General features: G+C 41.3%; 1 protein-coding gene across 1 annotated transcript in view; it reads right to left on the bottom strand.

Annotated features, from left to right (window-relative positions):
- muc13b (mucin 13b, cell surface associated) overlaps positions 1 to 24,109 on the bottom strand; it is a 91,183-nt gene extending 67,074 nt beyond the window's left edge. Inside the window, exon 1 of the mRNA XM_072561601.1 lies at positions 23,450 to 24,109. Within this exon, the coding sequence (XP_072417702.1) occupies positions 23,450 to 23,546 (97 nt within the window). The 5' untranslated portion in view covers positions 23,547 to 24,109. The remainder of the gene's footprint in view (positions 1 to 23,449) is intronic.
- Between the last annotated feature and the right edge of the window lie 2,049 nt (positions 24,110 to 26,158).

The raw sequence follows: 26,158 nt of genomic DNA, 5'->3' as shown, positions 1-26,158 counted from the left end.
GCAATGCTCCGAAAGCTAGTGCTTCCAAAGAAATGTGTTGGACTAAAACCAGGTGTGGGGTGATTTTTAACTTTGCACACCCCAGTCCAACACCGGCACAGCCGAATCATTTATTTTCAGGGTGAGAAGCGAAATTTTTGGAGAAGTACTCATAAAAACGAAAGACAACTACCTTCCTGCTGCAGTATGAATTGTAATGGAGTCCTTGTAATAATGGAGATGGGGAGGCAAGATAATAAATGCCTGAAGCACTGTAGTTATCGCTTTGGAATCCACAACATATGCAAAGCACCATACAAGAACTTAAAATAAAGCTTGCGAACCGAGTATGTTAAATTGCAGAGATAAATTTGCCATCTCTGCTGAGGTTTAGGCATTGCTCACCCAGAAAATAAGCTGAGAAAAAGGACCAGATACACATTTCGTTTTCTAACTCAAGTTTTCTAAGGTTAATCATTCTTGCTTTGAACCCTCAGGCCCCATTTGTTTCCATTAGGTCAGCACTGAGTATAGCAGGAAAGTGTCACAAATAATGTGCAATGTGAAGAAAACACAGAGAACTCACAGACATTGTAACCAGTCTTCAAGCAGTTAGTAGTAATGACAACCATCAGTTTAATTAGCTTGTTTGTGCAGCACATTGAATTCCAGAACGGAGTGCTTATTTGCAAGCTGAATGCTGCTGCAGTGACTCAAAAGGATAATAATAATGTATTTTCATTCATCATCCTCCACTTAATGGTTGAACAGCCCCATGGTGCACTCAACTGTCAATGCCCACGTTTATTTTGTACTTACAAGTACTGTGGACAGACATCATTAAAAAGGATTATTACACAGACCAGAAAATTATGGTTGTTGGGATTTCTGATTAAAATTATGTTTAATCAGTTTTAATAAGTTTTCTGTCTCCCTTGCAAATTTTCTTCTCTCAAGTCTTCATTAGCATCTTTAGCTTTATGATCACACAAGTTTTTTGCCAGAAAGATACAGCAAACATCAGCAAGCGATTTGACCAGAGACTATGCACCTCACCAGTATCGTCATCAGATCCTGACTCCACACCTTGATACATAGACTATGGTCGAGACTGACCAATTTCTGATTAGATTGATCATATTAAAGCTATGAATTGAATTTAGAATATTTCACGATTTCACAACAGGGCACATAAATTGGGGCTGGGTGTGGGAACAGAGAAAAGAGATAAGGAAGTTTTTATAAAAATTAACCAACAGAAAGGAGAACCACCACATTCCTCCCAAGGGAGAGACGTTCTGTCCGGTATGGGGCCCAGCATATAGTGCAGTGTAAACACATATCCCTGCCAAATACTGTTTATATAAATAGATAAAAAGTTAATAGCTCAAATTGGTTATCTACCAAGGTCATCATCCAAATGGGAAGCCACAAAAGGAAAGATAAATGAACTGATCAAGTAAATATTCAGCATTTTAAAAAAAACTGAGATGTGAAGATAGTACCTTCTTTAACTGTTTTTTTTATTTCAAAAATATACTTTATTCATAAATGATTTGATGGTCTGTACATTGGATCATGCCATACATATGTCCATATTTACAAACACAGATTCGACTTTATCCTTGTCCTTTACAATCCTGTGCATTTTTCAATCTTGTATATATACATATATTTGGCTGAGGCATCAGCAGAGCCCAAAAAAAACGTCTGTATGGGCCCCCTGTACCTTCTTTAACTGTTACTTCATGGATGTTTAGAGTTTCCAACATAGCAGTTACTTAGTTACCTAAATGCAAGGGAAATGCAAGGTGAAGCCTTACACTGTACTTTCACACTGACTTGTTTTTACTTTGCCTCATTCTTAAGGCCATTAAAAAGAAAACAAAATCTAAATTACGAAGAAAAAGCAAACATGTTTTTCTATTGCATCCTTCAAATGTCAGCATATTCTTTTTAAGTTTATTTCCTGGATGCGGGAGTTGCTTAGTAGGCCAGCTCTAACTGCCTATCCCTGGAGAAGGTGGTGAGATGCCTCCGAGAATTACATTAAAAATCGTTGTGGTTCTGTTCACCGAGCTGGGAATTTGTGTTGCAGACGTTTTGTCCCCTGTCTAGGTGACATCCTCAGTGCTTGGGAGCCTCCTGTAAAGTGCTTCTGTGATCTTTCCTCCAGCATTTGTAGTGATTTGAATCTGCTGCTTCCGGTTGTCAGTTCCAGCTGTCCGCTGTAGTGGCCGGTATATTGGGTCCAGGTCGATGTGCTTATTGATTGAATCTGTGGATGAATGCCATGCCTCTAGGAATTCCCTGGCTGTTCTCTGTTTGGCTTGTCCTATAATAGTAGTGTTGTCCCAGTCGAATTCATATTGCTTGTCATCTGCGTGTGTGGCTACTAAGGATAGCTGGTCGTGTCGTTTCGTGGCTAGTTGGTGTTCATGGATGCGGATTGTTAGCTGTCTTCCTGTTTGTCCTATGTAGTGTTTTGTGCAGTCCTTGCATGGGATTTTGTACACTACATTGGTTTTGCTCATGCTGGGTATTGGGTCCTTCGTTCTGGTGAGTTGTTGTCTGAAAGTGGCTGTTGGTTTATGTGTTGTTATGAGTCCTAGTGGTCGCAGTAGTCTGGCTGTCAGTTCGGAAATGCTCTTGATGTATGGTAGTGTGGCTAGTCCTTTGGGTTGCGGCATTCTGTTGTCTTTCCCTTAGGCATCTGTTGATGAAATTGCGCGGGTATCTGTTTTTGTTGAATACATTGTCTAGGTGTTCTTCTTCCTCTTTTTGCAGTTCTGGTGTACTGCAGTGTGTTGTGGCCCTTTTGAATAGTGTCTTGATGCAACTTCTTTTGTGTGTGTTGGGGTGGTTGCTTTCGTAGTTTAGGACTTGGTCTGTGTGTGTGGCTTTCCTGTATACCTTTGTGGTGAATTCTCCGTTAGGTGTTCTCTGTACCATCACGTCTAGGAATGGGAGTTGGTTGTCCTTTTCTTCCTCTCTAGTGAATCAGATTCCTGTGAGTGTGGCGTTGATGATCCAGTGTGTGTTCTCTATTTCTGTGTTTACATTAAAAATCACACAATACCAGTTTAGAGTCCAACAGGTTTATTTGGAAGTACTGGCTTTCGAAGAGCTGCTCCTTCATCAGGTAACTATGTCTCAGTAAGGCCACACTAATGTTTCTGAATTCCAACAAGCACAAAATCCAACCTACTTGACCTCCACTCAGATCAACCTAATGAACTTTCTCTAGATAGTTTCCAAAACCAATATAAGCCTCCTCTAGTAAGGGAACCAAAACTGATCACAGTATTCTAGGTGTGGTTTAACTAGTGCTTTGTATAATTTTAGCAAGTCTTCTCTATTTTCATACTCCACTCCCTTTCAAATAAAGGGCAACATTCCATTAGCCTTCCTTAATACCCACTGAACTTGGACATTAAGTTTTTATAATTCATGCTATGGAAGCCCCAAATTCATTTGTGCTGGAGCTTTCAGCCATCTTTGAGAATTAGAATCCCTACAGTGTGGAAACAGGCCCATCGGCCCAACAAGTCCACACTGACCCACCGAAGAGTAATCCACTCAGATCCATTCCCCTATATTTACCTTTGATTAATAATCTACACTATGTGCAATTTAGCGTGGCCCATTCATCAAACCTGCACATCTTTAGATTGTGGGAGGAAACTGGAGCACCCAGAGGAAACCCACGCAGGTACAAGGAGAATGTGCAAACTCCACACAGACTGTCACCCAAGGCTGGAATTGAACCCAGGTCCCTGGTGCTGTGAGGTTCCAGTGCTAACCACTGAGCCACTGTGCTCCCACTTGAATGGCGAATCTTAGAATCTATGATTGTATGATTCTATTAACTGTTATTCAGCTTCTCTATTCCTCCTGCCAGAGTGCAAAACCCCAGAATTTCTCATAATATGTTCAACCTGTCAAGTCTTTGCCCACTTGTCCCTCTCTAGACTGTCATCCTCACCACTCTCCTTCCCACCTATTTCAGGTCATCTGCAATTTGATGTTTAATATATTCACTTCCCTCATCCTGATCATTAAAATATATTGCAAATATATATTTATAGGTATCTCATCACCATCAATCCCTGTGGCATTCCACTAGTAACAGTTTACCATCCTTAAAATGCCACCAACTTGCTCTTCTATTGATTTGCCATTCTAATATACTGCCCCAACACCATATGCTTGGATCTCATGAAGTAACTTTTGTAAATTCAAATATATCTACTTCTCCCTTTATCTATTCTGCTTGCTACGTCCTCAAAAGGACTCTAATAAGTATATCAAGCATGATGTCCCCTTCACGAAGCCATGTTAACTCTGGTTCTTTACATTACGAAGTTCTAAATTTAAAAATCACACAACACCAGGTTATAGTCCAACAGGTTTAATTGGAAGCACTAGCTTTCGGAGCATCGCTCCTTCATCAGGTGGTTGTCAGGAAGTTCTAAATGGTCTGCAATTTGCCTGTTTTAAATAGACTCCAACATTTTCCCAATGGAAGATGTTAAGCTAACTGACTTAGAATTACTTGATTTTTGCCTCTCTCCCTTTTTAAATAAGGGCGCTACATTGACAGTTTTCCAATGGATGAGCATAACAGAAGTTCTTATGCCTATTGTAGTCAGCAGTGCATTTGTCATGTCAACAGTAATGTTCATGGATGATACATTGAAATGCCTTATTCAATTTCCATGGTGTTTTCCCATATTATTGATATACTTTATGCAGTCAAAGTACTACAAGTTAAAAACTTTAATTTAAGACTTGTAATTTTATAAGTTTAAGTTCTATGACATCCTTAATGGCTTGTCAAAAATGCAACAATTGAAATTTGACAAACATTACAAGGACTGCTGTACATTCTAAAGTTTTTTTAAAATTGAAATTTGTACAATATTATATTGTATTATATTGTACTGATTATAACTTCTCACATCAGAATTATCTCAGTTCTTTAAAAAATTCTGGATTCCCCTATACTTAAATTAATTCCGAGGGCAAAGGAGTTTCAATTCATGTCAATTATACTTGTGGCAGGGCAGGGCATTATAGTTTGTTCACATCCTTGGGACTTGGAAAAGCACTTCACAGCCAATGGATAATTTTTGGAAGTACAGTCACATTGCTAAGAGAGGGCAATCAATTAATGTACAGCAAGATATAAATAATGCTGTGCGTTTATATAGTGCCATTCACACCCTCAGGAGCTTCCAAAGCAGTTTACAATTGACAAAAGGGGGCGGGACTTAACATAGTTGACTGGACGGCTGCTTTATGATGCAGAGTGATGTCAACAGTGTGGATTAATTTCCTGCACCAGCTAAGGTTATGATGAAGAATGTTCCATGACGACCCTCAGGTTAAACCACCACTACCAGTAATGTTCCTCTAATGAGACATCAGCCGTGGGAACTAAAGAGACTTTAGCTTACTTTTTACCAATTGATGAAGCACCTCTAAAATGCAGTCACTGTTGCAAAACAGTCAAGAGGCTCATGGAACACTGGTCTTCACATCTAAAAGGGCTGGTGTATCAGGATGCAGACATTATGCTGCTGTTATACAAAACCCTAGTTAGATCCCACTTTCAAGTAGTTGGAACAGATCTAGATACCACACTTTAGGATGGATGTTCTGGCCCTGTACCGAGTTTAATGCAGGATTACAAGAATGTTAAATGGATTTCAGGCGTTAAGTTATGAGGAGAAATTAGGCAAATTAGGCCTTTATTCTCTAGATTTTAGAAGGTTAAAGGGTGATTTTATCAAGGTTTTCAGGATATTTACAGGGAAAGATAGGGGAGACAAAGACAAACAATTTCCATTGGTTGGAGATACTAGAACCAGTGGGGTTAGTATAAAAATTAGGACTGGGCCATTCTGGACAGATAGGTGAAAGTGAGGACTGCAGATGCTGGAAATTAGAGTCAAGACTGTGGTCCTGGAAAAGCACAGCAGGTCAGGCAGCATCCGAGGAGCAGGAGAGTCGATGTTTTGGACAAAAGTCCTTCCTAATGTTGGGCTTTTGCCCGAAATGTTAGTTTTCCTGCTCCACGGATGCTGCCTGACCTGCTGTGCTTTTCCAGTACCACATTCTCAATTCAGGACAGATGTTACAAAACATTTATATACACTAAAAATAGCAGAGGTTTGGAACGTAAACAGCATTTGATGCTAATTCAATTATTAAATTTCCATCTTTGATAAAAAATGTTTTTATTAAGCAAGGGTATCAGGACTTATGGGACCAAGGTAAGCATACAGAGTTAGGCAACAGATCAACCATGATCGTTTTGAAAAGTACAGTAGGCTCGAGGGGCTGAATGGCCAACTCTTATTCCTATGAAACGTGGCAGCCAATTCTTTTCTGACACAAACAAGCTATTGATTCATTTTGGTGATGTTGATTGAGGAATCAGAGTCAGCCAGGATGAGAGCGAGAACTCACTGTACTCTCTGAAAGAGTAATGTGGGATCCTGTACATTCAGCTTTACAAACACAAGTCAAACTTCAGTTTAACAAAACATCTACACAGTAGCATATCTGATAACACCTTCAATAGTCAAAGTGTCACCTAAAACCTACAGTGTTGCTTGAGTTAGTGACGTTCTGACTCAGAAGTGAAAGTATTATTATTAAGCCAAGTTGACACTGGAAAGTTAATATATTGTACTTACTCATAAAACAAAACAGCAGTCTTAGACCATTCTGACCCTAGGCACTGATTCTGTACTGACAAATATGAACTTGTTGTACAAGGTCTCATTCTCAGACATTCCCATGGATGCGTTGGCAAAGGAAGCTATAGATTTAGGGAGTGTTCGGCTAAACATAATATAAGCAGCACAAAAAGAACTAGAACCACCCAAAGACATGGCTAAAATTATTTGTTCATTAACTAACTCCTGAACGATCTGGCTTTTTTAAAGATCATATTCCATTGCTCTAGACCTCCCAACCACCAAGAGTAATATTTCTATTTCACCTGATAACTTGGTAATTTAATCAAACCATCTGTTAATCCGAATTGCAGACAATGTAATGCTAGTTTGTATAGTCTCTCTTCCAAAATTTCTTTCAAAGCCCAGGTATCATTTCAGTAGGTCTAAACTGCATTGTCTCCAATGATATGGAGATGCCGGTGTTGGACTGGGCTGTACAAAGTTAAAAATCACACGATACCAAGTTATAGTCTAACAGGTTTAATTGGAAGCACTAGCTTTCGGAGCGCTGCTCCTTCATCAGGTGGTCAACCACCTGATGAAGGAGCTGCGCTCCGAAATCTAGTGCTTCCAATTGAACCTGTTGGACCATAACCTGGTGTCATGTGATTTTTAACTTTGTCTCCAATGCGAACAGTCCTTACTGAGGTGTGAAGTCCAGACCTGCTCACAGTACTCCAGGTGTGGTCTAATCCGAACCTTGTAAAGCTGCAGCATTAGAACGGACAGATTCAACAGGAAGCCTTCAATCTTAAGCATGTTCAGTACTGAAGTGGACACTTCCCCATCGGCCCCATATTAATAAATCATTTGCTCTTCCTTTATATATAGTTGGTGAGTTAAACTGCATTCTGGTTACACACATTGCTTTAAACAACTGTCAAAAGTGTCTACAGTCAGTCACACCCATAACTCTTCAGCACTAACAAAACATGACAACTCAATTTGAACATGTTTAGTGTGATTATCTTTTTGTTAATTAAATGGAAGTTGTTAGAGGAACTGGTCAATAACATAACCTGTTAGTCATGACTTTTATATTGATTTAATACTTTAGTAACTGCATCTCAAAACACATTGAACTGAACGAATAGAAATTTAAAGTCAAAGTTCCTTTTTTTTAAAAAGACAAAACTTCCTCAGTTGTTATTATTTCATATTTATTTCACAACTACTAACAAAGTCTGTGCATGGCATGTTTTTGCTAGTTTCTCCCTTGACTCTTCAGGGTCCGTTTGACAGCACAAACAACCTTAATCTGTTCCTTCTTTCCAGGAAATTTTCCTTCATCTCCACCCAGAACTTTGGTTAATTTTGTTTCAAGCCTCTTCAGTGTATGATTACAGAGGTCAACTGCAATAACCAAAATCTGTGATGATTAACAGAAAACGATTAAAAAAAAACACAATGCTTTTCTGATCTCTGTTCAAGTACTAAACAGTGTATTTGATCTCTCAGCCAAAAGTGCATTCAAGCCTTTGAGTATTTATAGGCTGCACAAGTGTATACCATACAAGTCTTGGGGAAGGAATGAGAGAGAAAACATCAAGTTTATCTGTGTTCCCATTATGTTACATGCTTCTTAAATGACAAACATTAACAAGCTTGGGTAAACATCATAAAGATCAGGAAAATCACAGGCTCAATTAACAGCTTGTGCCAAGTTAGTTGTTTTCAATAGTAGCTAAAACTTGCCTAATTATTTCTTACCTTACTTTACTATCAGTGATGTGTGGGGGTTCCCAAACAGGAAGACTGAAGTGGCAACCCTCATGAAATAAAGACACTCCAAAATGCAAGAAAGAAATAAATACAAAGATTATTGGCTTAGCCTCCAAATTGTGGCCCCAACTTGAAAGAAACCTGCTTTATGACACTGGGGACACCACTTTAAACTACATTATCTCTTCTTACAAAAGGTTATTCCACAGTTACCACCCACCTTCCTATGATCCAATTTATAAATACTGCTCAGTGATGCACAAAGCTTCATTCATTAGTGAATGAAGTTTTTACGTCCATGTTCATGCATATTTGCTGGTCTCTAACAAGTTGGCCGATTTCAGCTAAGGAGCGTATAATAACAGGCATCTCTGCTGAATCCTGGGACCTCAGCATTTCCAGAAAAAAAGGGGAGAATGATCTAATAATGAGCTGTACACATACAGGACATAAAAATACTTCAGCCTATCGTTTCCACCCTACCCATACTGGCATCGTGGCATGCTTTGTTCCTTAACCTCTTGCCCCCTGTCAAATTTTCAGCCTGATAACATCTGAAGTTATTTTAAAATAGTTCAAGTATAATGTAATCGGAACGGTTTGTGCAACTAAACATTTTTTCAAATCAAGGTAAGGGCAGTCTGCTCCAACGTTTGGTGAGTCAGAAGGTGTGTTTGGGAACTGGAAGGACAAAAAAAGTACAAAAGAAATCAGATCACAAGAAACACATTTCTAATTTTAGCAGAGACCAAATTCAAAAGTATTCTCTAGATTTTATTTTCCCTAGTCCTCTCCCTACTTTCATCTCCCATTCCCCTTCATTTGTTTTTGCAATTTTTAACTTTTCAGTCAACCTTAGACCCAGACGCAAAACTGCTGTCAATTGACTCCCCCATTTGCTCTGTCATTTCAATTTTGTAGTTGGATCTCCATCAGACACTGACACATTTATATATTTCCATAATTTTAAATTTTTCTTTCAGGAGTGTACTGTTGCCTCCTCTTTTAATTTGTCCATACTCCACACAGATGTAAAAGAGTGAGAAAAATACTATAGGAAGCAAAATGTTTAGGAAAGTTTACAAAGAGACTAAAATTAATTAATTGAAGATAACAGGGATTCCAACATTGAGTCAGACTGGTTCCCTCTACTCAAAATAAAGTTACTTTCTGAAATCTTACTTGCCATTCCTGGTGTGGCCTTCATACAGAGTAACATAGCACTGAGGAACCAGAATGGCCATTTGACCCTTTGAGGCTGCTCAACCATGTTATATGATCATGGATGATCTGGTCGTGATATAAGCTCCACTTTTTTTGTCTGTACCCATTAACCTCACCTTCTATGTTTTATCAAAAATGCATCTAACTCAACTTTAAATAAATTTAAAGATTGAGACCCTACTACTTCCTGAGGAAAAAATTCGACACTAGTGAAAAATAATTCTCACGTGTCTAAAAGGGAGACCAAACAACAGGAAACATCCTCTCGGTAGCCACCTATCTGATTCCTCAAGACCACCACTCATTCTTCTAAACTTCAGTAGACATAATTTTGAACAGCATAGCATTCTTCATAAGGTAAGCTTTCCATCCCTAGAAGGGTCAAGTGAGCCTAATTATTAATAATAAATGAATATTACAATAAAAATAAACTAACTACATACAATACTAAAACATTATTAGACAGAATCTACTCAGCCACTTAAAGCAATGACATAGGAACAGAAATAGCCCATTTTGCTCATTCAACCTGCTCGACCATTCAAAGCAATCACAGCTGATCTGACCATCTTCAACTCCCATTTTTCTGCCATTTCCCAATAAATCTCATTCTCTTACTGATTGAAAACCTATCTCTGCCTTAAATATACTTAATGACCCAGACTCAACAACCCTCTGCAGAAAAGAATTCCACAAATTTCCCATTCTCAGAAAGCAGTAAATTCCTCGTCTCTGTCTTAAATGTGTGACCTCAGGTCCTAGACTATCTCTTTCCGTATCTACCCTGTCAAGGCCTCATCTAATGATCATTCATTTGAATGTCTTGGCTGTCAAGATTGCAATCATTCACTTTTATCTCCTTTACCTTTCTTTGCTGCCCCGTGCTAAAAGTCATTGATGTTTGCACAGTGCCATTAACTGAAAACAAGTACCTGGTACCTGTAGCTCACATGTAGGGAATGAATAGCGAGTGTTAGCACAGCTTGAGTACAAACAGGGATTAAAAGTAGAGTGATTTTATCATTGTAGTCATGACTTGGAGTTGCCAGTGTTGAACTGGGGTGAACAAAGTGAAAAATCACACAACACTAGATTATTGTCCAACAGGTTAATTTGGAAGCACCAGCTTTCGGAGCGCTGCTCCGTCATCAGGTGGTTGTGACCCGATGAAGGGGCAATGCTCTGAAAGCGAGTGCTTCCAAATAAACCTGTTGGACTATGACCCGGTGTTGTGTGATTTTTAACGTTATCATTATGGGTTTCATGATGTAGGGGATTCAGTCATGGTAACACCACTAAATGTCAATGGGCAGTGGTTTCTAATTTTACAGGGGAGATTGACACATTTTTAATTAATAATGGGTTGAAGTGTTATGGAGACCTCAGGAAAGTAGGGTTGAGGTTGAGATGAGATCAGCCCTGATAGTATTGAATAACAGAGCAAGTGAGAGAGTGAATGATCTATTCCTGCTCCTCGTTCTTATGTTTTTAAAGTATTCTAGCAAAGAAAAGCTTCAGGCTCAAAATAATTTGTTCCTCCAAATGGATTAAATGCACTTTAAAATACTGAATACTCATTTGAAGAATTGTATTGATTTAATTACCTGTCAGTGGATCACACCATGTGGAATGACCCCTATGATGGTTCAGCAAATCTACTGAAATTAGCAGCTGAACAACATAGATTAGAATAACACCAAGGTTTCAGTCTTGATCCATGCTGAATTTGCTGATCTGATCAGAGGGCAGATCTTTATTTGGAATTTCTAATGTACATTATTGCCAGCCCAAGCATGCAGAGATTTAAATACAAATGCAAAATCTGCTAACCAAGCATTATGTGGAAAACTTTTATACTGAAACTTGATATTCCTGTTTAGGTTACAAGAACAAACAGTAATTTAAAAAATAATCAGTGCTGGAGACTTGCAAATGATTTGTCATATAAACAACATTCACATAATCATTTAAACTGACATATGGACTGCATTGTTGCCAACACAAATCTGAATATACACTTCTAGCTCTTTTCCTCTCAAAAACAGTTTTGACAGTCTCACCTCATCTTACAGATGAAGAGAGAAAATAAAATCTCCTCAGGGTGATAGAAGCATCTTGGTGACGTTAGCAAGGGACAAACCAGGGCTCAATGATCTGTTGGTGCCAAGTTAGCTGCACTCAGAAGTTGGGTGGCAAAGTTGCTAAGACTGACCAATTTCCTTGACCTATTTCTTTATTGATTGTCAGTAGAATCCACCACAAGAAGCAATTGATATAGGTCTCCCTGGGATACACAGCGAGACAAATATCAACCGACCTGGAGGACCATCAACTCGGTGAATCATGGCAGAATCGGTAAGAAGGACCATCACACAGACATTGTGTAGACAAAGTCCCGCCTTCACATTGAGAATAACCTCCATCTTGTTGTGTGGCACTATCACTGTGCTAAATGGGACAGATTTCGAATAGATCTAGCAACTCAAGACTGAGCATCCATGAGCCACTGTGGACCATTAACAGCAGCACAATTATACTCCAGCGAATTCAGTAACCTCATGGCCTGGCATATCCCCCACTCAATCATTACCATTCTGCCAGGGGATCAACCCTGGTTCAATAGAGAGTGCAAGAGGGCATGCTAGGAGCAGCACCAGGCACACCTGAGAATAAGCTGTCAATCTGGTAAAGCTATCAAACAGGAGAACTTGCATGCCAAAGCAGTGAGTGATAAACAGAGCTAAATGATCCCACAACCAAGGGATCAGATGTAAGCTCTGCAGTCCTGCTGCATCTAGTTGAGAATGGTGCTGGACAATTAAACAACTCACTGGAGGAGGAGGCAGCTCCATAAGTATGCCCATTCTCAATGATGGAACAACCCAGCATATCAGTGCAAAAGACAAGGCTGAAACTTTCATAGCAATCTTCAGCTTGAGGTGCCGAATGGATGATCCAACTCGGCCTCTTCCAGTGGTCCCCAGGCATTACAGATACCAATCTTCAGCCAATTTGATTCACTCCATCTGATACCAAGAAAAGGTTGGAGGAACTGAATACTGCAAAGACTATGGGCTCTGAAAACATCTGGCAATAGTATTGAAGATGTGCTCCAGAACTTGATGCTCCCAGAGTCAAGCAGTTCCTGTACAGTTACAACACTGGCATCTACCCAACAATGTGGAAAATTGTCCAGATATGTTATGTATATAAAAAGCAGAACTAATTCAACCTGGCCAGTAACTGCCTCATCAGTCTACTCTTAATCATCAGTAAAAGTGATGGAAGGTGTCATCAACAGTGCTATCAAGCAGCACCTACTCAGCAATAACCTGCTCAATCAGTTTGGGTTCCTCCAGAACCACTCAACAGCTGACCTCATTACAGCCTTGGCTCAAAAAAGCTGAATTCCAGAGATTGTCTATTGTCAGATAAGGGGAGAGGGACAGCCCTTGACATCAAGGCTGTATTTGACCGAGTGTGGCATCAAGAAGCCCTAGCAAAACTGGAATCAAAGGGTATCAGGGTGCAAACTCTACACTGATTGGAGTCATACCTGGCACATTCAAAAATGGTCATGATTCTTTGAGGTCAGTCATCTCAGCTCCAGGACATCTCTACAGGAGTTCCATAGGGTAGTGTCGTAGGTCCAATTATTTTAAGCTGCTTCATCAATGACCTTTCTTCCATCATAAAGTCAGAGGTGGGGATGTTTGCTGATGATTGCACAATGTTCAGCACCATTCACGACTTCTCAGATACTGAAGCAGTCCATGTTCAAATGCAACAAGGTCTCGACAATATCCAGGCTTGGGCTGAAAACTGGCAAGTAATATTTGCACCACACAAATGACTATCACCAATAAGAGACAACCTAATCACCACCTCTTGACATTCAATAGTGTTACCATCACTGAATCCCCCACTATCAACAATTCTGGGAGTGATCATTGGTCAGAAACTCAAGTGGACTTGCCACATAAACACAGTAGTTACAAAAGCAGGTCAGAGGCTAGGAATACTGCGGCAAGTAACTCACTTCCTGATCCCCCAAATCCTATCCACCATCTACAATGACAAGTCAGAAGTGTGATGGAATACTCTCCATTTGCCTAGATGGGTGCAGCTCCAATAGCACTCAAGAAGTTTGATGCATCCAGGACAAAGCAGCCCAATTCATTGGCACTGCATCCACAAGCATCCACTCCCTCCACCATCGAAACACATTTGCCACAGTGTGTACTGTCTACAAGATTTACTGCAGAAATTCAAAGATCATCACACAGCACCTTCTAATACCATGCCACTTCCATCCAGAAGGACATGGGCAGCAGATACATGGGAACATCGCCACTTTCACGTTTCCCTCCAAGTCACTCACCATTCTGACTTGGAAATATATCACCATTCCTTCAATGGGTCAAAGTCCTGGAATTCCCTCCCTAATAGCCTTGTGGATAAACCCACAGCAGGTGGACTGCAGCAGTTTAGAAAGGCAGCTCACTACCACCTTCTCAAGGGCAAACTAGGGACAGCAATAAATGTTGGCTAGCCAATGAAGCCCACATCCCACAAAAATGAATAACAAACAAAGAAAGACGCTTTTGGTTTACCTGAAACTTGTTGGTTTTTGACTGTAAACTTGACTGACTGCTGCAGAATGGCATATTCAATGTCCAGGACTATGTGCTCAGGAAAGCTACCGCCAAAGCGTACTGGGAGAAAACTGACAGTCTAGGGTCCTTCTACCAAATTATAACATGGGTGCAATCAGTTGTCAGACCCTCCTGGGGCCTCAAAATGAACATAATGGTTCATAGAACATAGTGAACATAAAGGAGAAAATGTCTGTTTTATTTGCAACTGTAGAGAGGCTCTGAGAAATGTCAAAGTTCCAATCTTTTGTTTGACTTTTTTTAAACACTGCAGACCTGTACGAATGTGATTTAGAACGTATCAAGATTTTTAATAAAAAAGTATTTCTGAAATAAAAAAAGTTGATGTGGGTCCTGTGCCGTTAGTCGGAATCTTATTACAACTCTGTCGTAATGATAAGTGTCAATAGTCTGGGGTGCCCCAGTTTAAGAATAAGATTTTCTGTACATTGGCTTGAGCAAATTGGCAAATTTACAATTGCATGAGGTCCACACAATGGTAATTTGTGGCAAATCAGCCCACTGATAAATCTGGAAACAGCTTCTGTTTGGGAAATTGGCCAGCGTTTGCATTCCTGATCACCACACAATGACCACAGTTATGAAGAATGCAGTTGGGAACAGGATTAGACACGTCCTTTGTCCCTAGGGTAATCTGATATTTGACTAACACACAACTTCAAAGCTCACATCAATTAGCTACAACTCCCTAACTCCATCTTCAGCACGAAATAAATAACAGAAACAAAATCAGAAATTGCTGGAAAAACTCAGCAGGTCTGGCAGCATCTGTGGAGAGAAAGCAGAGTTAACATTTCGGGTCCAGTCACCCTTCTTCTGAATTGATTGTAGCTAGGAAAATGTTGGTTTATATGTTAGAGAGGGGGTCGGGGGAGGGTAAAATTGTTGGTTGATATGTTAGAGAGGGGGTCAGGGGAGGGTGAAATTGTAAACGATAGGTGGAGATGGAGACCAGAGAGAGAGAGAAAAGCAGGCAGACAGAGAAGTGGATAAAGGTCAGCCTGGGATAACTAATCGGGACTATTAGTGGCTGACAACGGGTTGGTTGTGTGTGGTACCAGTCCATATGATAACAAGGCCTCGTGTGAGAGATGGGGTAAGGACATGGGAGAGATGCTCAAGCCCTATGACTGTTGAACTTGATAGAGTCCAGAAGTTGTTGGGTTCCCAAGTGGAAAATTAGATGCAGTTCTTTAAACTTCGCTGGAGCACTGTAGTAAGCCTAAGAAAGATGTTGGCCAGGGAACATGGTGGTGTGTTGAAGTGGCAGGCAACTGGAAGCTCAGGGTCATTTTTGCAGGCAGAACGTAGGTATGCGGCAAAGTGGTCACCCAGTCTGCACTTCGTGCAAGTACTTGTACTTCACTCAACCTAGTCTACTATAGTCGCTGCTCACAATGCGGTCTCCTCTACACTGAGCAGACGAAGTGCAGACTGGGCGACCACTCCCTCCACTCTTCTCTAGCCATATATACCAACCTTTTCCTAGCTACAATCAGTACTGAATAAGGATCACTGGACCCGAAATGTTAACTCTGCCTCCTCTCCACAGATGCTGCGAGACCTGCTGAGCTTTTTCAGCAATTCCTGATTTTGTTTCTAATTTCCAGCATCCACAGTTCTTTGGTTTTATGAAAAGCAGAAAGTTGGCCAGGGACAATTTCAATATGCCAACATCAACTGGCAAAGGCAGATATTGGCAACTAGCATCTGAAAAGTGGAAGACATTTTAGTTAATCCTGATGAAAGGTAGTTAAAACAAAAGGAGCCTTACAATTGGCTATAATTAGCCCAATAATTCAACTTGGGTGCTGCAGTGTCATAACTATATTATTGAGCTGAGAAATTGAGTTGAAATGGCAATTTGAGTATTTGAATTCAGTTTTTTTTAAAATCTGGAAATGTGAAGCTGGTAGCAGCAAAAATAATCAGAAAGCTGTAGGTAGGCTGTTAAAAATCCAATTGAATCAGTGATATTTGTTCGGAAAGGAATCCCATTTCCTGTATCCTGTCTGGCCCATATGTGGTTCCACACCCACTGAAATATGCTATCTGGTCATAGAATCATAGATGTGCAGATTCATAAATAGCATTATAGCATCATACAGCACAGAAAAAGTTTCATTATACTTTGACTAAGTAGCCAATTGGACTGCAACCTTCTTTCAAGGACTTGAAGGTGCAGGTGGTGGTCTTGGGTGGACAAAGTTAAAAATCACACACCACCAGGTTACAGTCCAACAGGTTTATTTGGAAGCACTAGCTTTTGGAGGACCGCTCCTTCATCGGGTAGTACCACCCCAACCACCTGATGAAGGAGCGGTGCTCCAAAAGCTAGTGCTTCCAAATAAACCTGTTGGATTATAATCTGGTGTTGTGTGATTTTTAACTTCTTTCAAGGAGGCAGCCCCCAACATATGAGAACAACAAAGCAAAGTACGGTGGATGTTAGAAATCTGAAATAGAACAAAGTGCTGGAGAAACTCAGTAGATTTAATGGCAACGTTGACTCTGTTTCTCTCCCCAAAGATGCTGCTGAGATTCACCTTTGATCCTATTTTCTGTCATCTACAGAAAGACAATAAATCCCAGCAACACTTCAAAACAAAGCTTTACAGAAGCTAGTAGCTCTTGTGGTGCAGTGGTTGTGTCCCTATATCTGAGACAGGAGGCTCGCATTCAAGTCCAAACCGTTCCAGAGGTTAGATTAGATTACTTACAGTGTGGAAACAGACCCTTCGGCCCAACAAGTCCACACCGCCCCGCCGAAGCGTAACCCACCCATACCCCTACATCTACATCTACCCCTTACCTAACACTACGGGCAATTTAGCATGGCCAATTCACCTGACCTGCACATCTTTGGACTGTGGGAGGAAACCGGAGCACCCGGAGGAAACCCACACAGACACGGGGAGAACGTGCAAACTCCACACAGTCGCCTGAGGCGGGAATTGAACCCGGGTCTCCGGCGCTGTGAGGCAGCAGTGCTAACCACTGTGCCACCGTGCCGCCATGACACCTCTGAACTTGTTGGTAAAATATATCAACCAACTGGTGACAGAAGCAAGGTGAAAGTAAGGACTGCAGATACTGGAGATTAGAGTCAAGAAGTCAGGCAGCGTACGAGGAGCAGGATAGACGATATTTTAGGAAAAAGCCCTTCATCAGGATAGAAGAAGCTATTCCACAAAAGCAAAAAAAAGTTTAAAAATGCCAATACATGTTGCAAGAAAGGCAATGACGTTGGAAATAACACCATATAGAATTGATTCACGCCTTCAGGGAAGAATTCTGAGGTAGAAGATTACAGGATCAAGGCCCAGTCCAGAGGTCGTGAGTACGACATTTAACTTAACAAATTAAATGGAGTACTGAGGGAATGTTACACTTTTGGTGGTGTCAGATATGAGGTGAAACAGAGCTAACCACTACTGCTCAGGATTACTAATACACTCCATGGTTTTCGAAGACTTGGTAGGGATTCCTCCCAGACCTCAGACCTCTTCCAAAACATGAAAAATAAATCAGTTCCTTATCAATTTTACTGTTTGCGAGACCAGGCTGTGCATTATGCTGGTTGCCACATGCCCTACAACAGTGATTACATTTCAAAAGGCATTGGCTACAAGGAGCTTTGGGGCAGTCAGAGATCATGGAAAATGCTGCACAGATGTGATTTCTTTTCTTTTGTCATATGTTGCAATACTTGCTGTTATCTTGGAGGGACACCTGTCCAAAGTGAGCTCTATCCGTCCTTCATTTGTCAAGATCTTGGAAGTGCAATCAAGCAGGAGTCACAGTGTAAACACAGACAAGCAGGGCACCAGGGGCGAGTCATTCAATTGCAACATTAAGACTTGCAAGCGAGCCCAGGAGCTTAATTACTCAGCTCAGAAGGGAGGCTGTTATAAGCGTGCATTCTTTAACTAAAATCATCCCTTGGGAAGAGATAGCTACTCTGTTCCCAGCAAGTCCCTAACTTCTTCTGAGATAGTTTTCCCAGCAGAGCTGCCCTGTAACCAAATCTTCTGTCAACAATTTATGATTTGGAGGCTGACCCCTGTTTTATGAGATTTATAATTACATGGAGCTGTCTTTCCTGGAAGAAAATAGTTCCGTCTTTGAAAACATTTTAAATCAAAGCTAAAAGAATTTTATGTGGATTGAAAGATCCTCTTATAAAAGTCCTTCATTTGCCTTTACTGTTGTAAGCATACAAATCTGTTAACAGCCACAGTAAAAATGGCTTGCCCTATTCCTCACATATTTCCCATCCAGACGTCCAATCAGCCCATAATGCATTCATTCAAAACTGATCATTACTGCACTCCTCTCAGGTTCAAACTGGCCGTTTCATAGTTAGGATGGCACCAATATTCTTATAAGGCAGAAAAGAATCAAAATGAAAAAAAAATGCCTAAGTGGGTAGTAAGGGACAGAATTCATACCAGAGGCTCGTAAGTAGTCAATGGGTAGGAAGGGACAGAGTTCACACTGGGGGCAAGTGAGTAGCCAATGTTCCCTACAACATTTTTTTATTTCTCAGTATAACTCAGGAGCTTTTGGAAGGTAATATTTGGTGTGCTATTACTAGTTTGGAATCACTCTGCATCAGTGAAAGCTTTTGTTCTGGGCGGTCCCCGCTGTTTAAACTCTATTTATGGCATTTACTAGGAGAAAGTGAGGACTGCAGATGCTGGAGATCAGAGCTGAAAATGTGTTGCTGGAAAAGCGCAGCAGGTCAGGCAGCATCCAAGGAGCAGGAGAATCGACGTTTCGGGCATGAGCCGATGAAACGTCGATTCTCCTGCTCCTTGGATGCTCCCTGACCTGCTGCGCTTTTCCAGCAACACATTTTCAGTTATGGCATTTACTATTCAAACTAACTTGTAGCAACGAATCTGATTTTTCCAAAAGGTAGATCATAAAAATACTAAGTTGATAAGCCTCAACAGTTGCTTTAATTTCCAATACGTTTTAAAAATTTCCTGGAAACATTTGCAGTCGACAAATGGATTTTGACTCTGTGTAAATATATCACTTGGCTGCTCTGCCAGGTTTTAAAACATTGAAACCTAAACCGTGAGGTATTCAAGCACAGAGAAGAATTGTTTTGACAGGGAAACCACCAGTCAAGGATGATGGGTCTTCCTTTCCTTACTGACAACAATAAACTACTGAATGCAGTTCGGTTGGCCAGTTGTTTAAATTGGGCGAATTAGAATTCCAAATGAAATGTTTACAAGAAATCATTCTGTTTAATCCCCAAGCTCTGCAAAACACAGATGGGATTCATGATTCACCTCCACGTAATTTTTCAACTCAGTTCTTTGCATGATGTTATTAGGAAAATGCAAGGAATGTTGGCCTTGCCAACGATAACCAGATTCCATGAATGGTTAAAAATTCACAAGCTTCACACTATTAGACAGTACCACCATCTAAAGTAGAATTAAGATTAAGCTTTTCCATTTTATCAAGACATGAATCTCCATATCCCAAGGAGAAGAAGTCAATTGTAGGAAATTAAGTAGCCAATTATGATAGTTCATTTATAACCATAAATGTGGGCGGCACGGTGGCACAGTGGTTAGCACTGCTGCCTCACAGCGCCAGAGATCTGGGTTCAATTCCCGACTCAGGCGACTGACTGCGTGGAGTTTGCACGTTCTCCCCGTGTCTGCGTGGGTTTCCTCCGGTTTCCTCCCACAGTCCAAAGATGTGCAGGTCAGGTGAGTTGGCCATGCTAAATTGCCCGTAGTGTTAGGTAAGGGGTAGATGTAGGGGTATGGGTGGGTTGCGCTTCGGCGGGGCGGTGTGGACTTGTTGGGCCAAAGGGCCTGTTTCCACACTGTAAGTAATCTAATCTAATCTAATAACCTGCAGCATGGTGGTTCAGTGGTTAGCACTGCTGCCTCAGCACCAGGGACCTGGGTTCAATTCCCACCTCAGGTGACTGTGTGGAGTTTGCACATTCTCTCCAGGTTTGTTCTGGTTTCCTTCCACAATCTAAAGATGAGCAGGTTAGGGGGGATTGAAAATGCTGTAGGTGCATTGGTCAGAGGGATGGGGCTGGGTGGGTTACTCTTCAAAAGCATTGATTTGGACTTGTTGAGCCAAATGGCCTGTTTCCACACTGTAGGGAATCTAATTTAATGGACTGCAGTGGTTCAAGAAGGCAGCTCACCAGCACCTTCCCAAGGGCAGCCAGGGATGGCTGAAAATGGCGAGTGAACAAAATGGATGCACTGCAACTTGAAGTTAGGTTGTGGTTTAGATAAATGATGGTTGTAGTCAAACTCAGTGTTACTAATGCTGAAATGTAAATCCAGAGCCAGCACCCAACCTCAACTGGATGATGGAAAGAGATGGTGAAAGACCCAGCATACTCGAGAACTGGTAACTCCTGCATCAAACTAGATTTACACAAAGTGTTCAGCGAGTCTTTAGTTATTTCATCTTGATGATCATACAAGTATTGAATAGGGTAGCAGAAAGTGAGGATTGCAGATGCTGGAGATCAGAGCTGAAAATGTGTTGCTGGAAAAGCGCAGCAGGTCAGGCAGCATCCAAGGAGTAGGAGAATCGACGTTTTGGGCATGAGCCCATCTTCAGGAATGAGAAAAGTGTGCCAAGCAGGCTAAGATAAAAGGCAGGGAGGAGGAACTTGGGGAATGGGCGTTGGAAATGCCGATAGGTGGAAGGAGGTTAAGGTGAGAGTGATAAGGTGAGGGTGATAGGGTGGGGGCGGAAAGGTCAGGAAGAAGATTGCAGGTTAGGAAGGTGATGCTGAGTTCGAGGGTTGGGACTGAGACAAGGTGGGGGGAGGGGAAATGAGGAAACTGGAGAAATCTGAGTTCATCCCTTGTGGCAGGCTAGCATCAAGAAAAAGCCAATTTTTAAATTTGAGACTTTATTCTGTAGATTTGTGAGCCTATTGTGTGTGTCAGCTGTTTAGCATGTACCATTCCCACCATATTTCCCCATTGGATCATTTAATAACAATTAGGAGCAGCATGAGCAGATTGTACCATTCTACTTGTGCTCAAACTGAAGAATTAGAGACCAGCTATACTGACCAAGAATGGGAATTGTAAATGGGACAGTTTCCAGCACCACTCTTATCCAGAATAATAGTATAGAGCACAGGTAAGAGGTAAGTGGTTACAAACATTCCACCTTTAAAAACAACTCTTTCAAAACTTATGGGATAGGCAGGAATGTGGTGCTGAAGTCACAAATCAGATCAGTCACAATCTTAGCGAATGGCAAAGGCATCAAACGGCCTACTGCTGATCCTTACGTACCCTTGTATGTATAAATGGGATTAAAAAGTACAAAGATTCAAAGCACAACCCTAGAATCAGCTTCCTGCAATTAGAGAAACAATTTGCTAGGGGAAGTTAGCCCAAATAAAAAGCTAAATGCCGATTCATCACCTTGCCTCCTGACTCACTATAAAACCTCTTGACTAATTGCCGCCAACAGCCTCTGACCAAAACAGCCTGAGCATCAGTTAATATTGTCAGCTTCATCTGGGCAGAACTGACGCACAAGCAAAAGGCAACCAGACAAGTAGGGCTCTAACTGGATTCGGTAATGCTACAGTCAATTAATTTTCCATACCATTAAAGCCTAGCTTTAAATGACAAACCTTAGAAAAAAACAGAAGCTACATATCTTTCAAATTATGAATATTTATTGAAGTTACTCTGACAGTGCACTAGAGTTGTCTGATTGTGATCCATTCCAAGTGAGTCAAATGCAAGTCAATTGCGACATTTGTACATTATGTTGCAATCTCCATAGTTTCAAACCAATCTTGACATGCTCCAAGTTCCATTGGTGACCAACCACTGGTACAGCTATTCAACAGTGAATCATAGTAGCATTGCACTCCTACCACTTAGATGGATAAAGGCAGATCAAAATGGGAATCCAATTTAAAACAGCCCGTACATGTGTAACACAGATTTTCTTGTTCCTGGCAACCTCCACGTGGAGGGTAAAGCTTGCACTATTGATCTGTTGAGCTCAGTGCTTGCATTTTGAATCCGAGATCAGCTGTGATCAAACTGAATGGCAGAGCTGGAGGTATGGTTTGATCTTGTTCCTAATTCTTGTGCATCAACTGAATGACACGAAACATGGCTTGTACATCTCTGACACTGACAAGTTACACAACTCAGGAAAAAATACACTTACGCTCCCTTCACAAAAGGGACTGGGATCACTGAAACAATAGAGAGACAACCTCCCTCCAGTTACTAAACTGGAGACTGGAATTCAGCTAACAGTGACAACTGCTGGGCACAGATTGTTAGCATTCAATAGTTCAAGTTATTTTTTTTACTCAAGTGTCCATTTGAAAGGAAAGATCCGCAAGGAGCCCAGGAAAGACTTCTAACATTCATCACTGTCCACTTTAGGCAAGACTGATCTAGCAGGCGGTTTTATGGACAAAACAGTTCAAACCAAATGCTTAATATCAAGGGCTAGTTAATGCTGGTGGCTCATCAACCGATAAAATTAAACTGAACAGGCATGGGCAGAGAGCAACCGAACTGTCCGGGTTCCACCGTGGCAATACCAACTGAGAGAGAGAAAAAAAAACACACGATGAAAGCTACAGCCAGTGAATTTTTGTTTTAGGCGTCACTCCCACTTCATTGTAACGCAAACGGAAAAAAAAAATGCGCAATGTTGCTCAGACAATATATCTCACACGCACAACAAGCCTCACTGGCAGAGATTTAAACGTGTTCGATCTGGATTTCAGACTAACATGAGGGGATACCTCACTGGAGTGCTCCAGGTTATCTGAGTCACTGCACAGTTGCTATGTGAACCGCAGCGAATCATTGTAAGAAGATTAGCGAAACTTTACGCCTGACGGATTTCTTGCTTTTTAAAATAAAACATTGGTTTCTTGGAAAGGAACTCAACAAAGATACATTTTTGTTTCCTTTTTTTCCAAATAAATAAAGTTTCTTAAACAAAGTTTGTTACCATTCTTACTATTCCACCTCCCCCCCCCCTTCCCCCATCCAAGTAAACCCTCAGGAGGATGGGGGGAACAATTTCCCAATGACCTACCCGTGGACGCAGTGCTGTTGCTGGTGTCGCCTTCAACTGTAATGTAGCAGATAAGCGAAAGGAGGCAAGTCAATGTGACTCTGTGTATCATCGCCATCCTGGTTGCTGGTTACAAATTCGGCCTGAGAGAGCAGTGTGAGGGGGTTGCTGATGGTGGGCAGGGAATCAAATAAAGGTCGCGGGCTCCTTATCCAAACGACAGTGCTGCTGCTTCAGGCGGTCTCTCCCTTGACGACCCCCCACGGAAAAGCTGAACGGGCCTGGTTCCCAGACAGTCAGTCAATCAGTCCGTCATCCGCACTCCCTGTGTGGACTGTACCGTACAGGTGTTAAGCAAAACTCCCGGCTCTGGTCACTTTCAGCAGATGTAGCGGTTTCACGGCGCCTTCAGACTCCACCCTCTCGCCGGCCTTAAAGGCGTATCGTCTGCAAAGACTCAGCTCCTGCCCCTAGGGCGAGATGACTCAAGTTGACAAGAATACATGACAATACACAGCCAATGGTTCCGTATATGTGTGTGTGTGTGTGTCTGAGTCAGACTCCAAGCGCTAACCTTACTCGCATGCACAGAGCGGGGTAATTACATCCAGCATCTCAGACATGCGGGGTGTACACCCACAGGACGTGAGGTATAATAGAACAGCCATCAGCATTTCCGAACATTTCAGCCCAGGAGCGAGAAAGTCGGCACTGAATCCCTTCCATTTACGTCCGCCGCCGTGGTCCACAACGCGTGGATGGTGTTAAAAAGGACAGAAAGTGCCGTAGAAGCACAGCAGATGCGCTGGCATCTGTGGAGGGAGAACCAGGGTTAACAATTGCGCCTCGAGTACCAACAACTTGCTCAAAGACCCGTCTTTGGTCTGCCTGAAACTTGTTGATCTTCCAGTTGTCCAAAACCGAGTGGCACATTCCAAGGTCCAGGACCAGTGCTAAAGGATACCTTAAACCCTGGACAATCCCGAAAGTACACTGGGAAAAGGGCACTGTTTGGCGCCTTTCTGCCATAGTGTGCCAAGGGGCTGTGAAGTAATAGGAACAAATTTTTGCAGATGCTGGAATGTGTACTGAAACCAGCAAAATGCTGGAAATCACAATAGAATCTGTGGAATCAGAGCAAGCTAATATTTCGAGTTCAGATGACTCTTCATCAGAGCTGTTAAGTAATTGAACCCCTTGTATTGGAATGTACATAATTTCTGCTCATATTTGGTTAATGTTCCAATTTTGCATTTGGATAGAGGAACAAAGTGGGCGGCATGGTGGCTCAGTGGTTAGCATTGCTGCCTCACAATGCCAGGGACCCGGGTTCGATTTGGGCGACTGTGTGGAGTTTGCACATTCTGCCTGTGTTGTGTGGGGTTCCTCCCACAATCCAAAGATGTGTGGGTTAGGTGAATTGGCTATGCCAAATTGCCCATTGTGTCCAGGGACGTGTAGGTAATGTGCATTAGTGAGGGGTAAATGTAGAGCAATAGGAATGGGGGGTGAGTTACTCCTCAGAGGGTCAGTGTAGACTTGTTGGGCCGAAGGGCCTGTTTCCACACTGTAGAGATTCTTACCGAAACGTGCAATGCTCAAATGAAAAATGTAATTTTAATATTGCATTTCCTGTAATGTCTGGCTTGAACCATTATCTACGTTTAATGAATAAAGCATTTTCTTTGCAAATTGAATGGAACAGAGTTAATGTTTCAAGATCCTTACGACTTTTCTTCATTTGAAGATGTTGCCAGACCTGCTGAGTCTCTCCTGCACTCTGTTTTTATTTCAGGTCTCCAGCATTTTTTGTACTTTGCTTTTGCATAGAACGTATACCTGGGTCAAGCTATTATATTAAGTAACCTCTAGCTGTTTCAGGCACTTTGTCCTGCACTGTGAATTTAGGTAGCGTGTGTTGCTTCAAACATGTAAGTTTCAGCAAGTTTCAGTTTACACTTGGCAAGACTGATTTAGAAATAACTGGTCCCAGCTTGGAGTTGGTGAAGATGGAAAATTCTTGCTTTCAGATCATGATCTAGTTCCTGCTAGAATGAGCATGCGAATGAACATTATGTTATAAGAAAGAAGGACTTCCAAAGGCTGAAAATTACAATCCTACAAGCACCAGGTCACTGGGCTGTGGATGAGATTGAATAAGAAATGAGCTCATCTGTGATGTGTACATGATTTTTAAAAAAAAGCTGAGTCATAGTCGGTCTTGAATCAAGTACTGGAGGATGATTGACCTTTGGGAGACTGTATCACATTCTGTGTCAGCTTCCTTTGGACTGAGGGAAGAAGCTGTGAGGGGAATACTTATTTGGTCCCCACCTACATTTATTCACAACTGGTTTATGTTGAAAATTTTTGAAATGCACACAATATGGAATATTATTTCCTATTCAGAAGTTAAAGAATGTTTTCAGAATTACCTGAAGCACCTTACTCTCTATGAAGTTAAGCAAATGACATCTGCATACTTGCACACGGAATAGTCAAGTTTATAAAGCGATCCTCCAAATGGTGAATTGTTTCAATTTTCCTGATAATCAAGGAGTTTCACAATAAGGGAGAATTAATAACATTTCAGCAAATTAATAACCAACATGATAATTATTCTTCGTACAGGTTCTTTTCTACTTGCTATTAGTCTGAGCATGTTTTTTTACACAATCTTCCTTCAAGGCTTAACCTACCAATATCTGTACACTGTATGATTATTTAATG

Source organism: Chiloscyllium punctatum, chromosome 42 (genome assembly GCF_047496795.1).
Source record: "Chiloscyllium punctatum isolate Juve2018m chromosome 42, sChiPun1.3, whole genome shotgun sequence".
Taxonomy (NCBI): Eukaryota; Metazoa; Chordata; class Chondrichthyes; order Orectolobiformes; family Hemiscylliidae; genus Chiloscyllium; species Chiloscyllium punctatum.
Note: the sequence above shows the minus strand (reverse complement) of the source record. Positions and strands in the feature narration are given on the sequence as shown.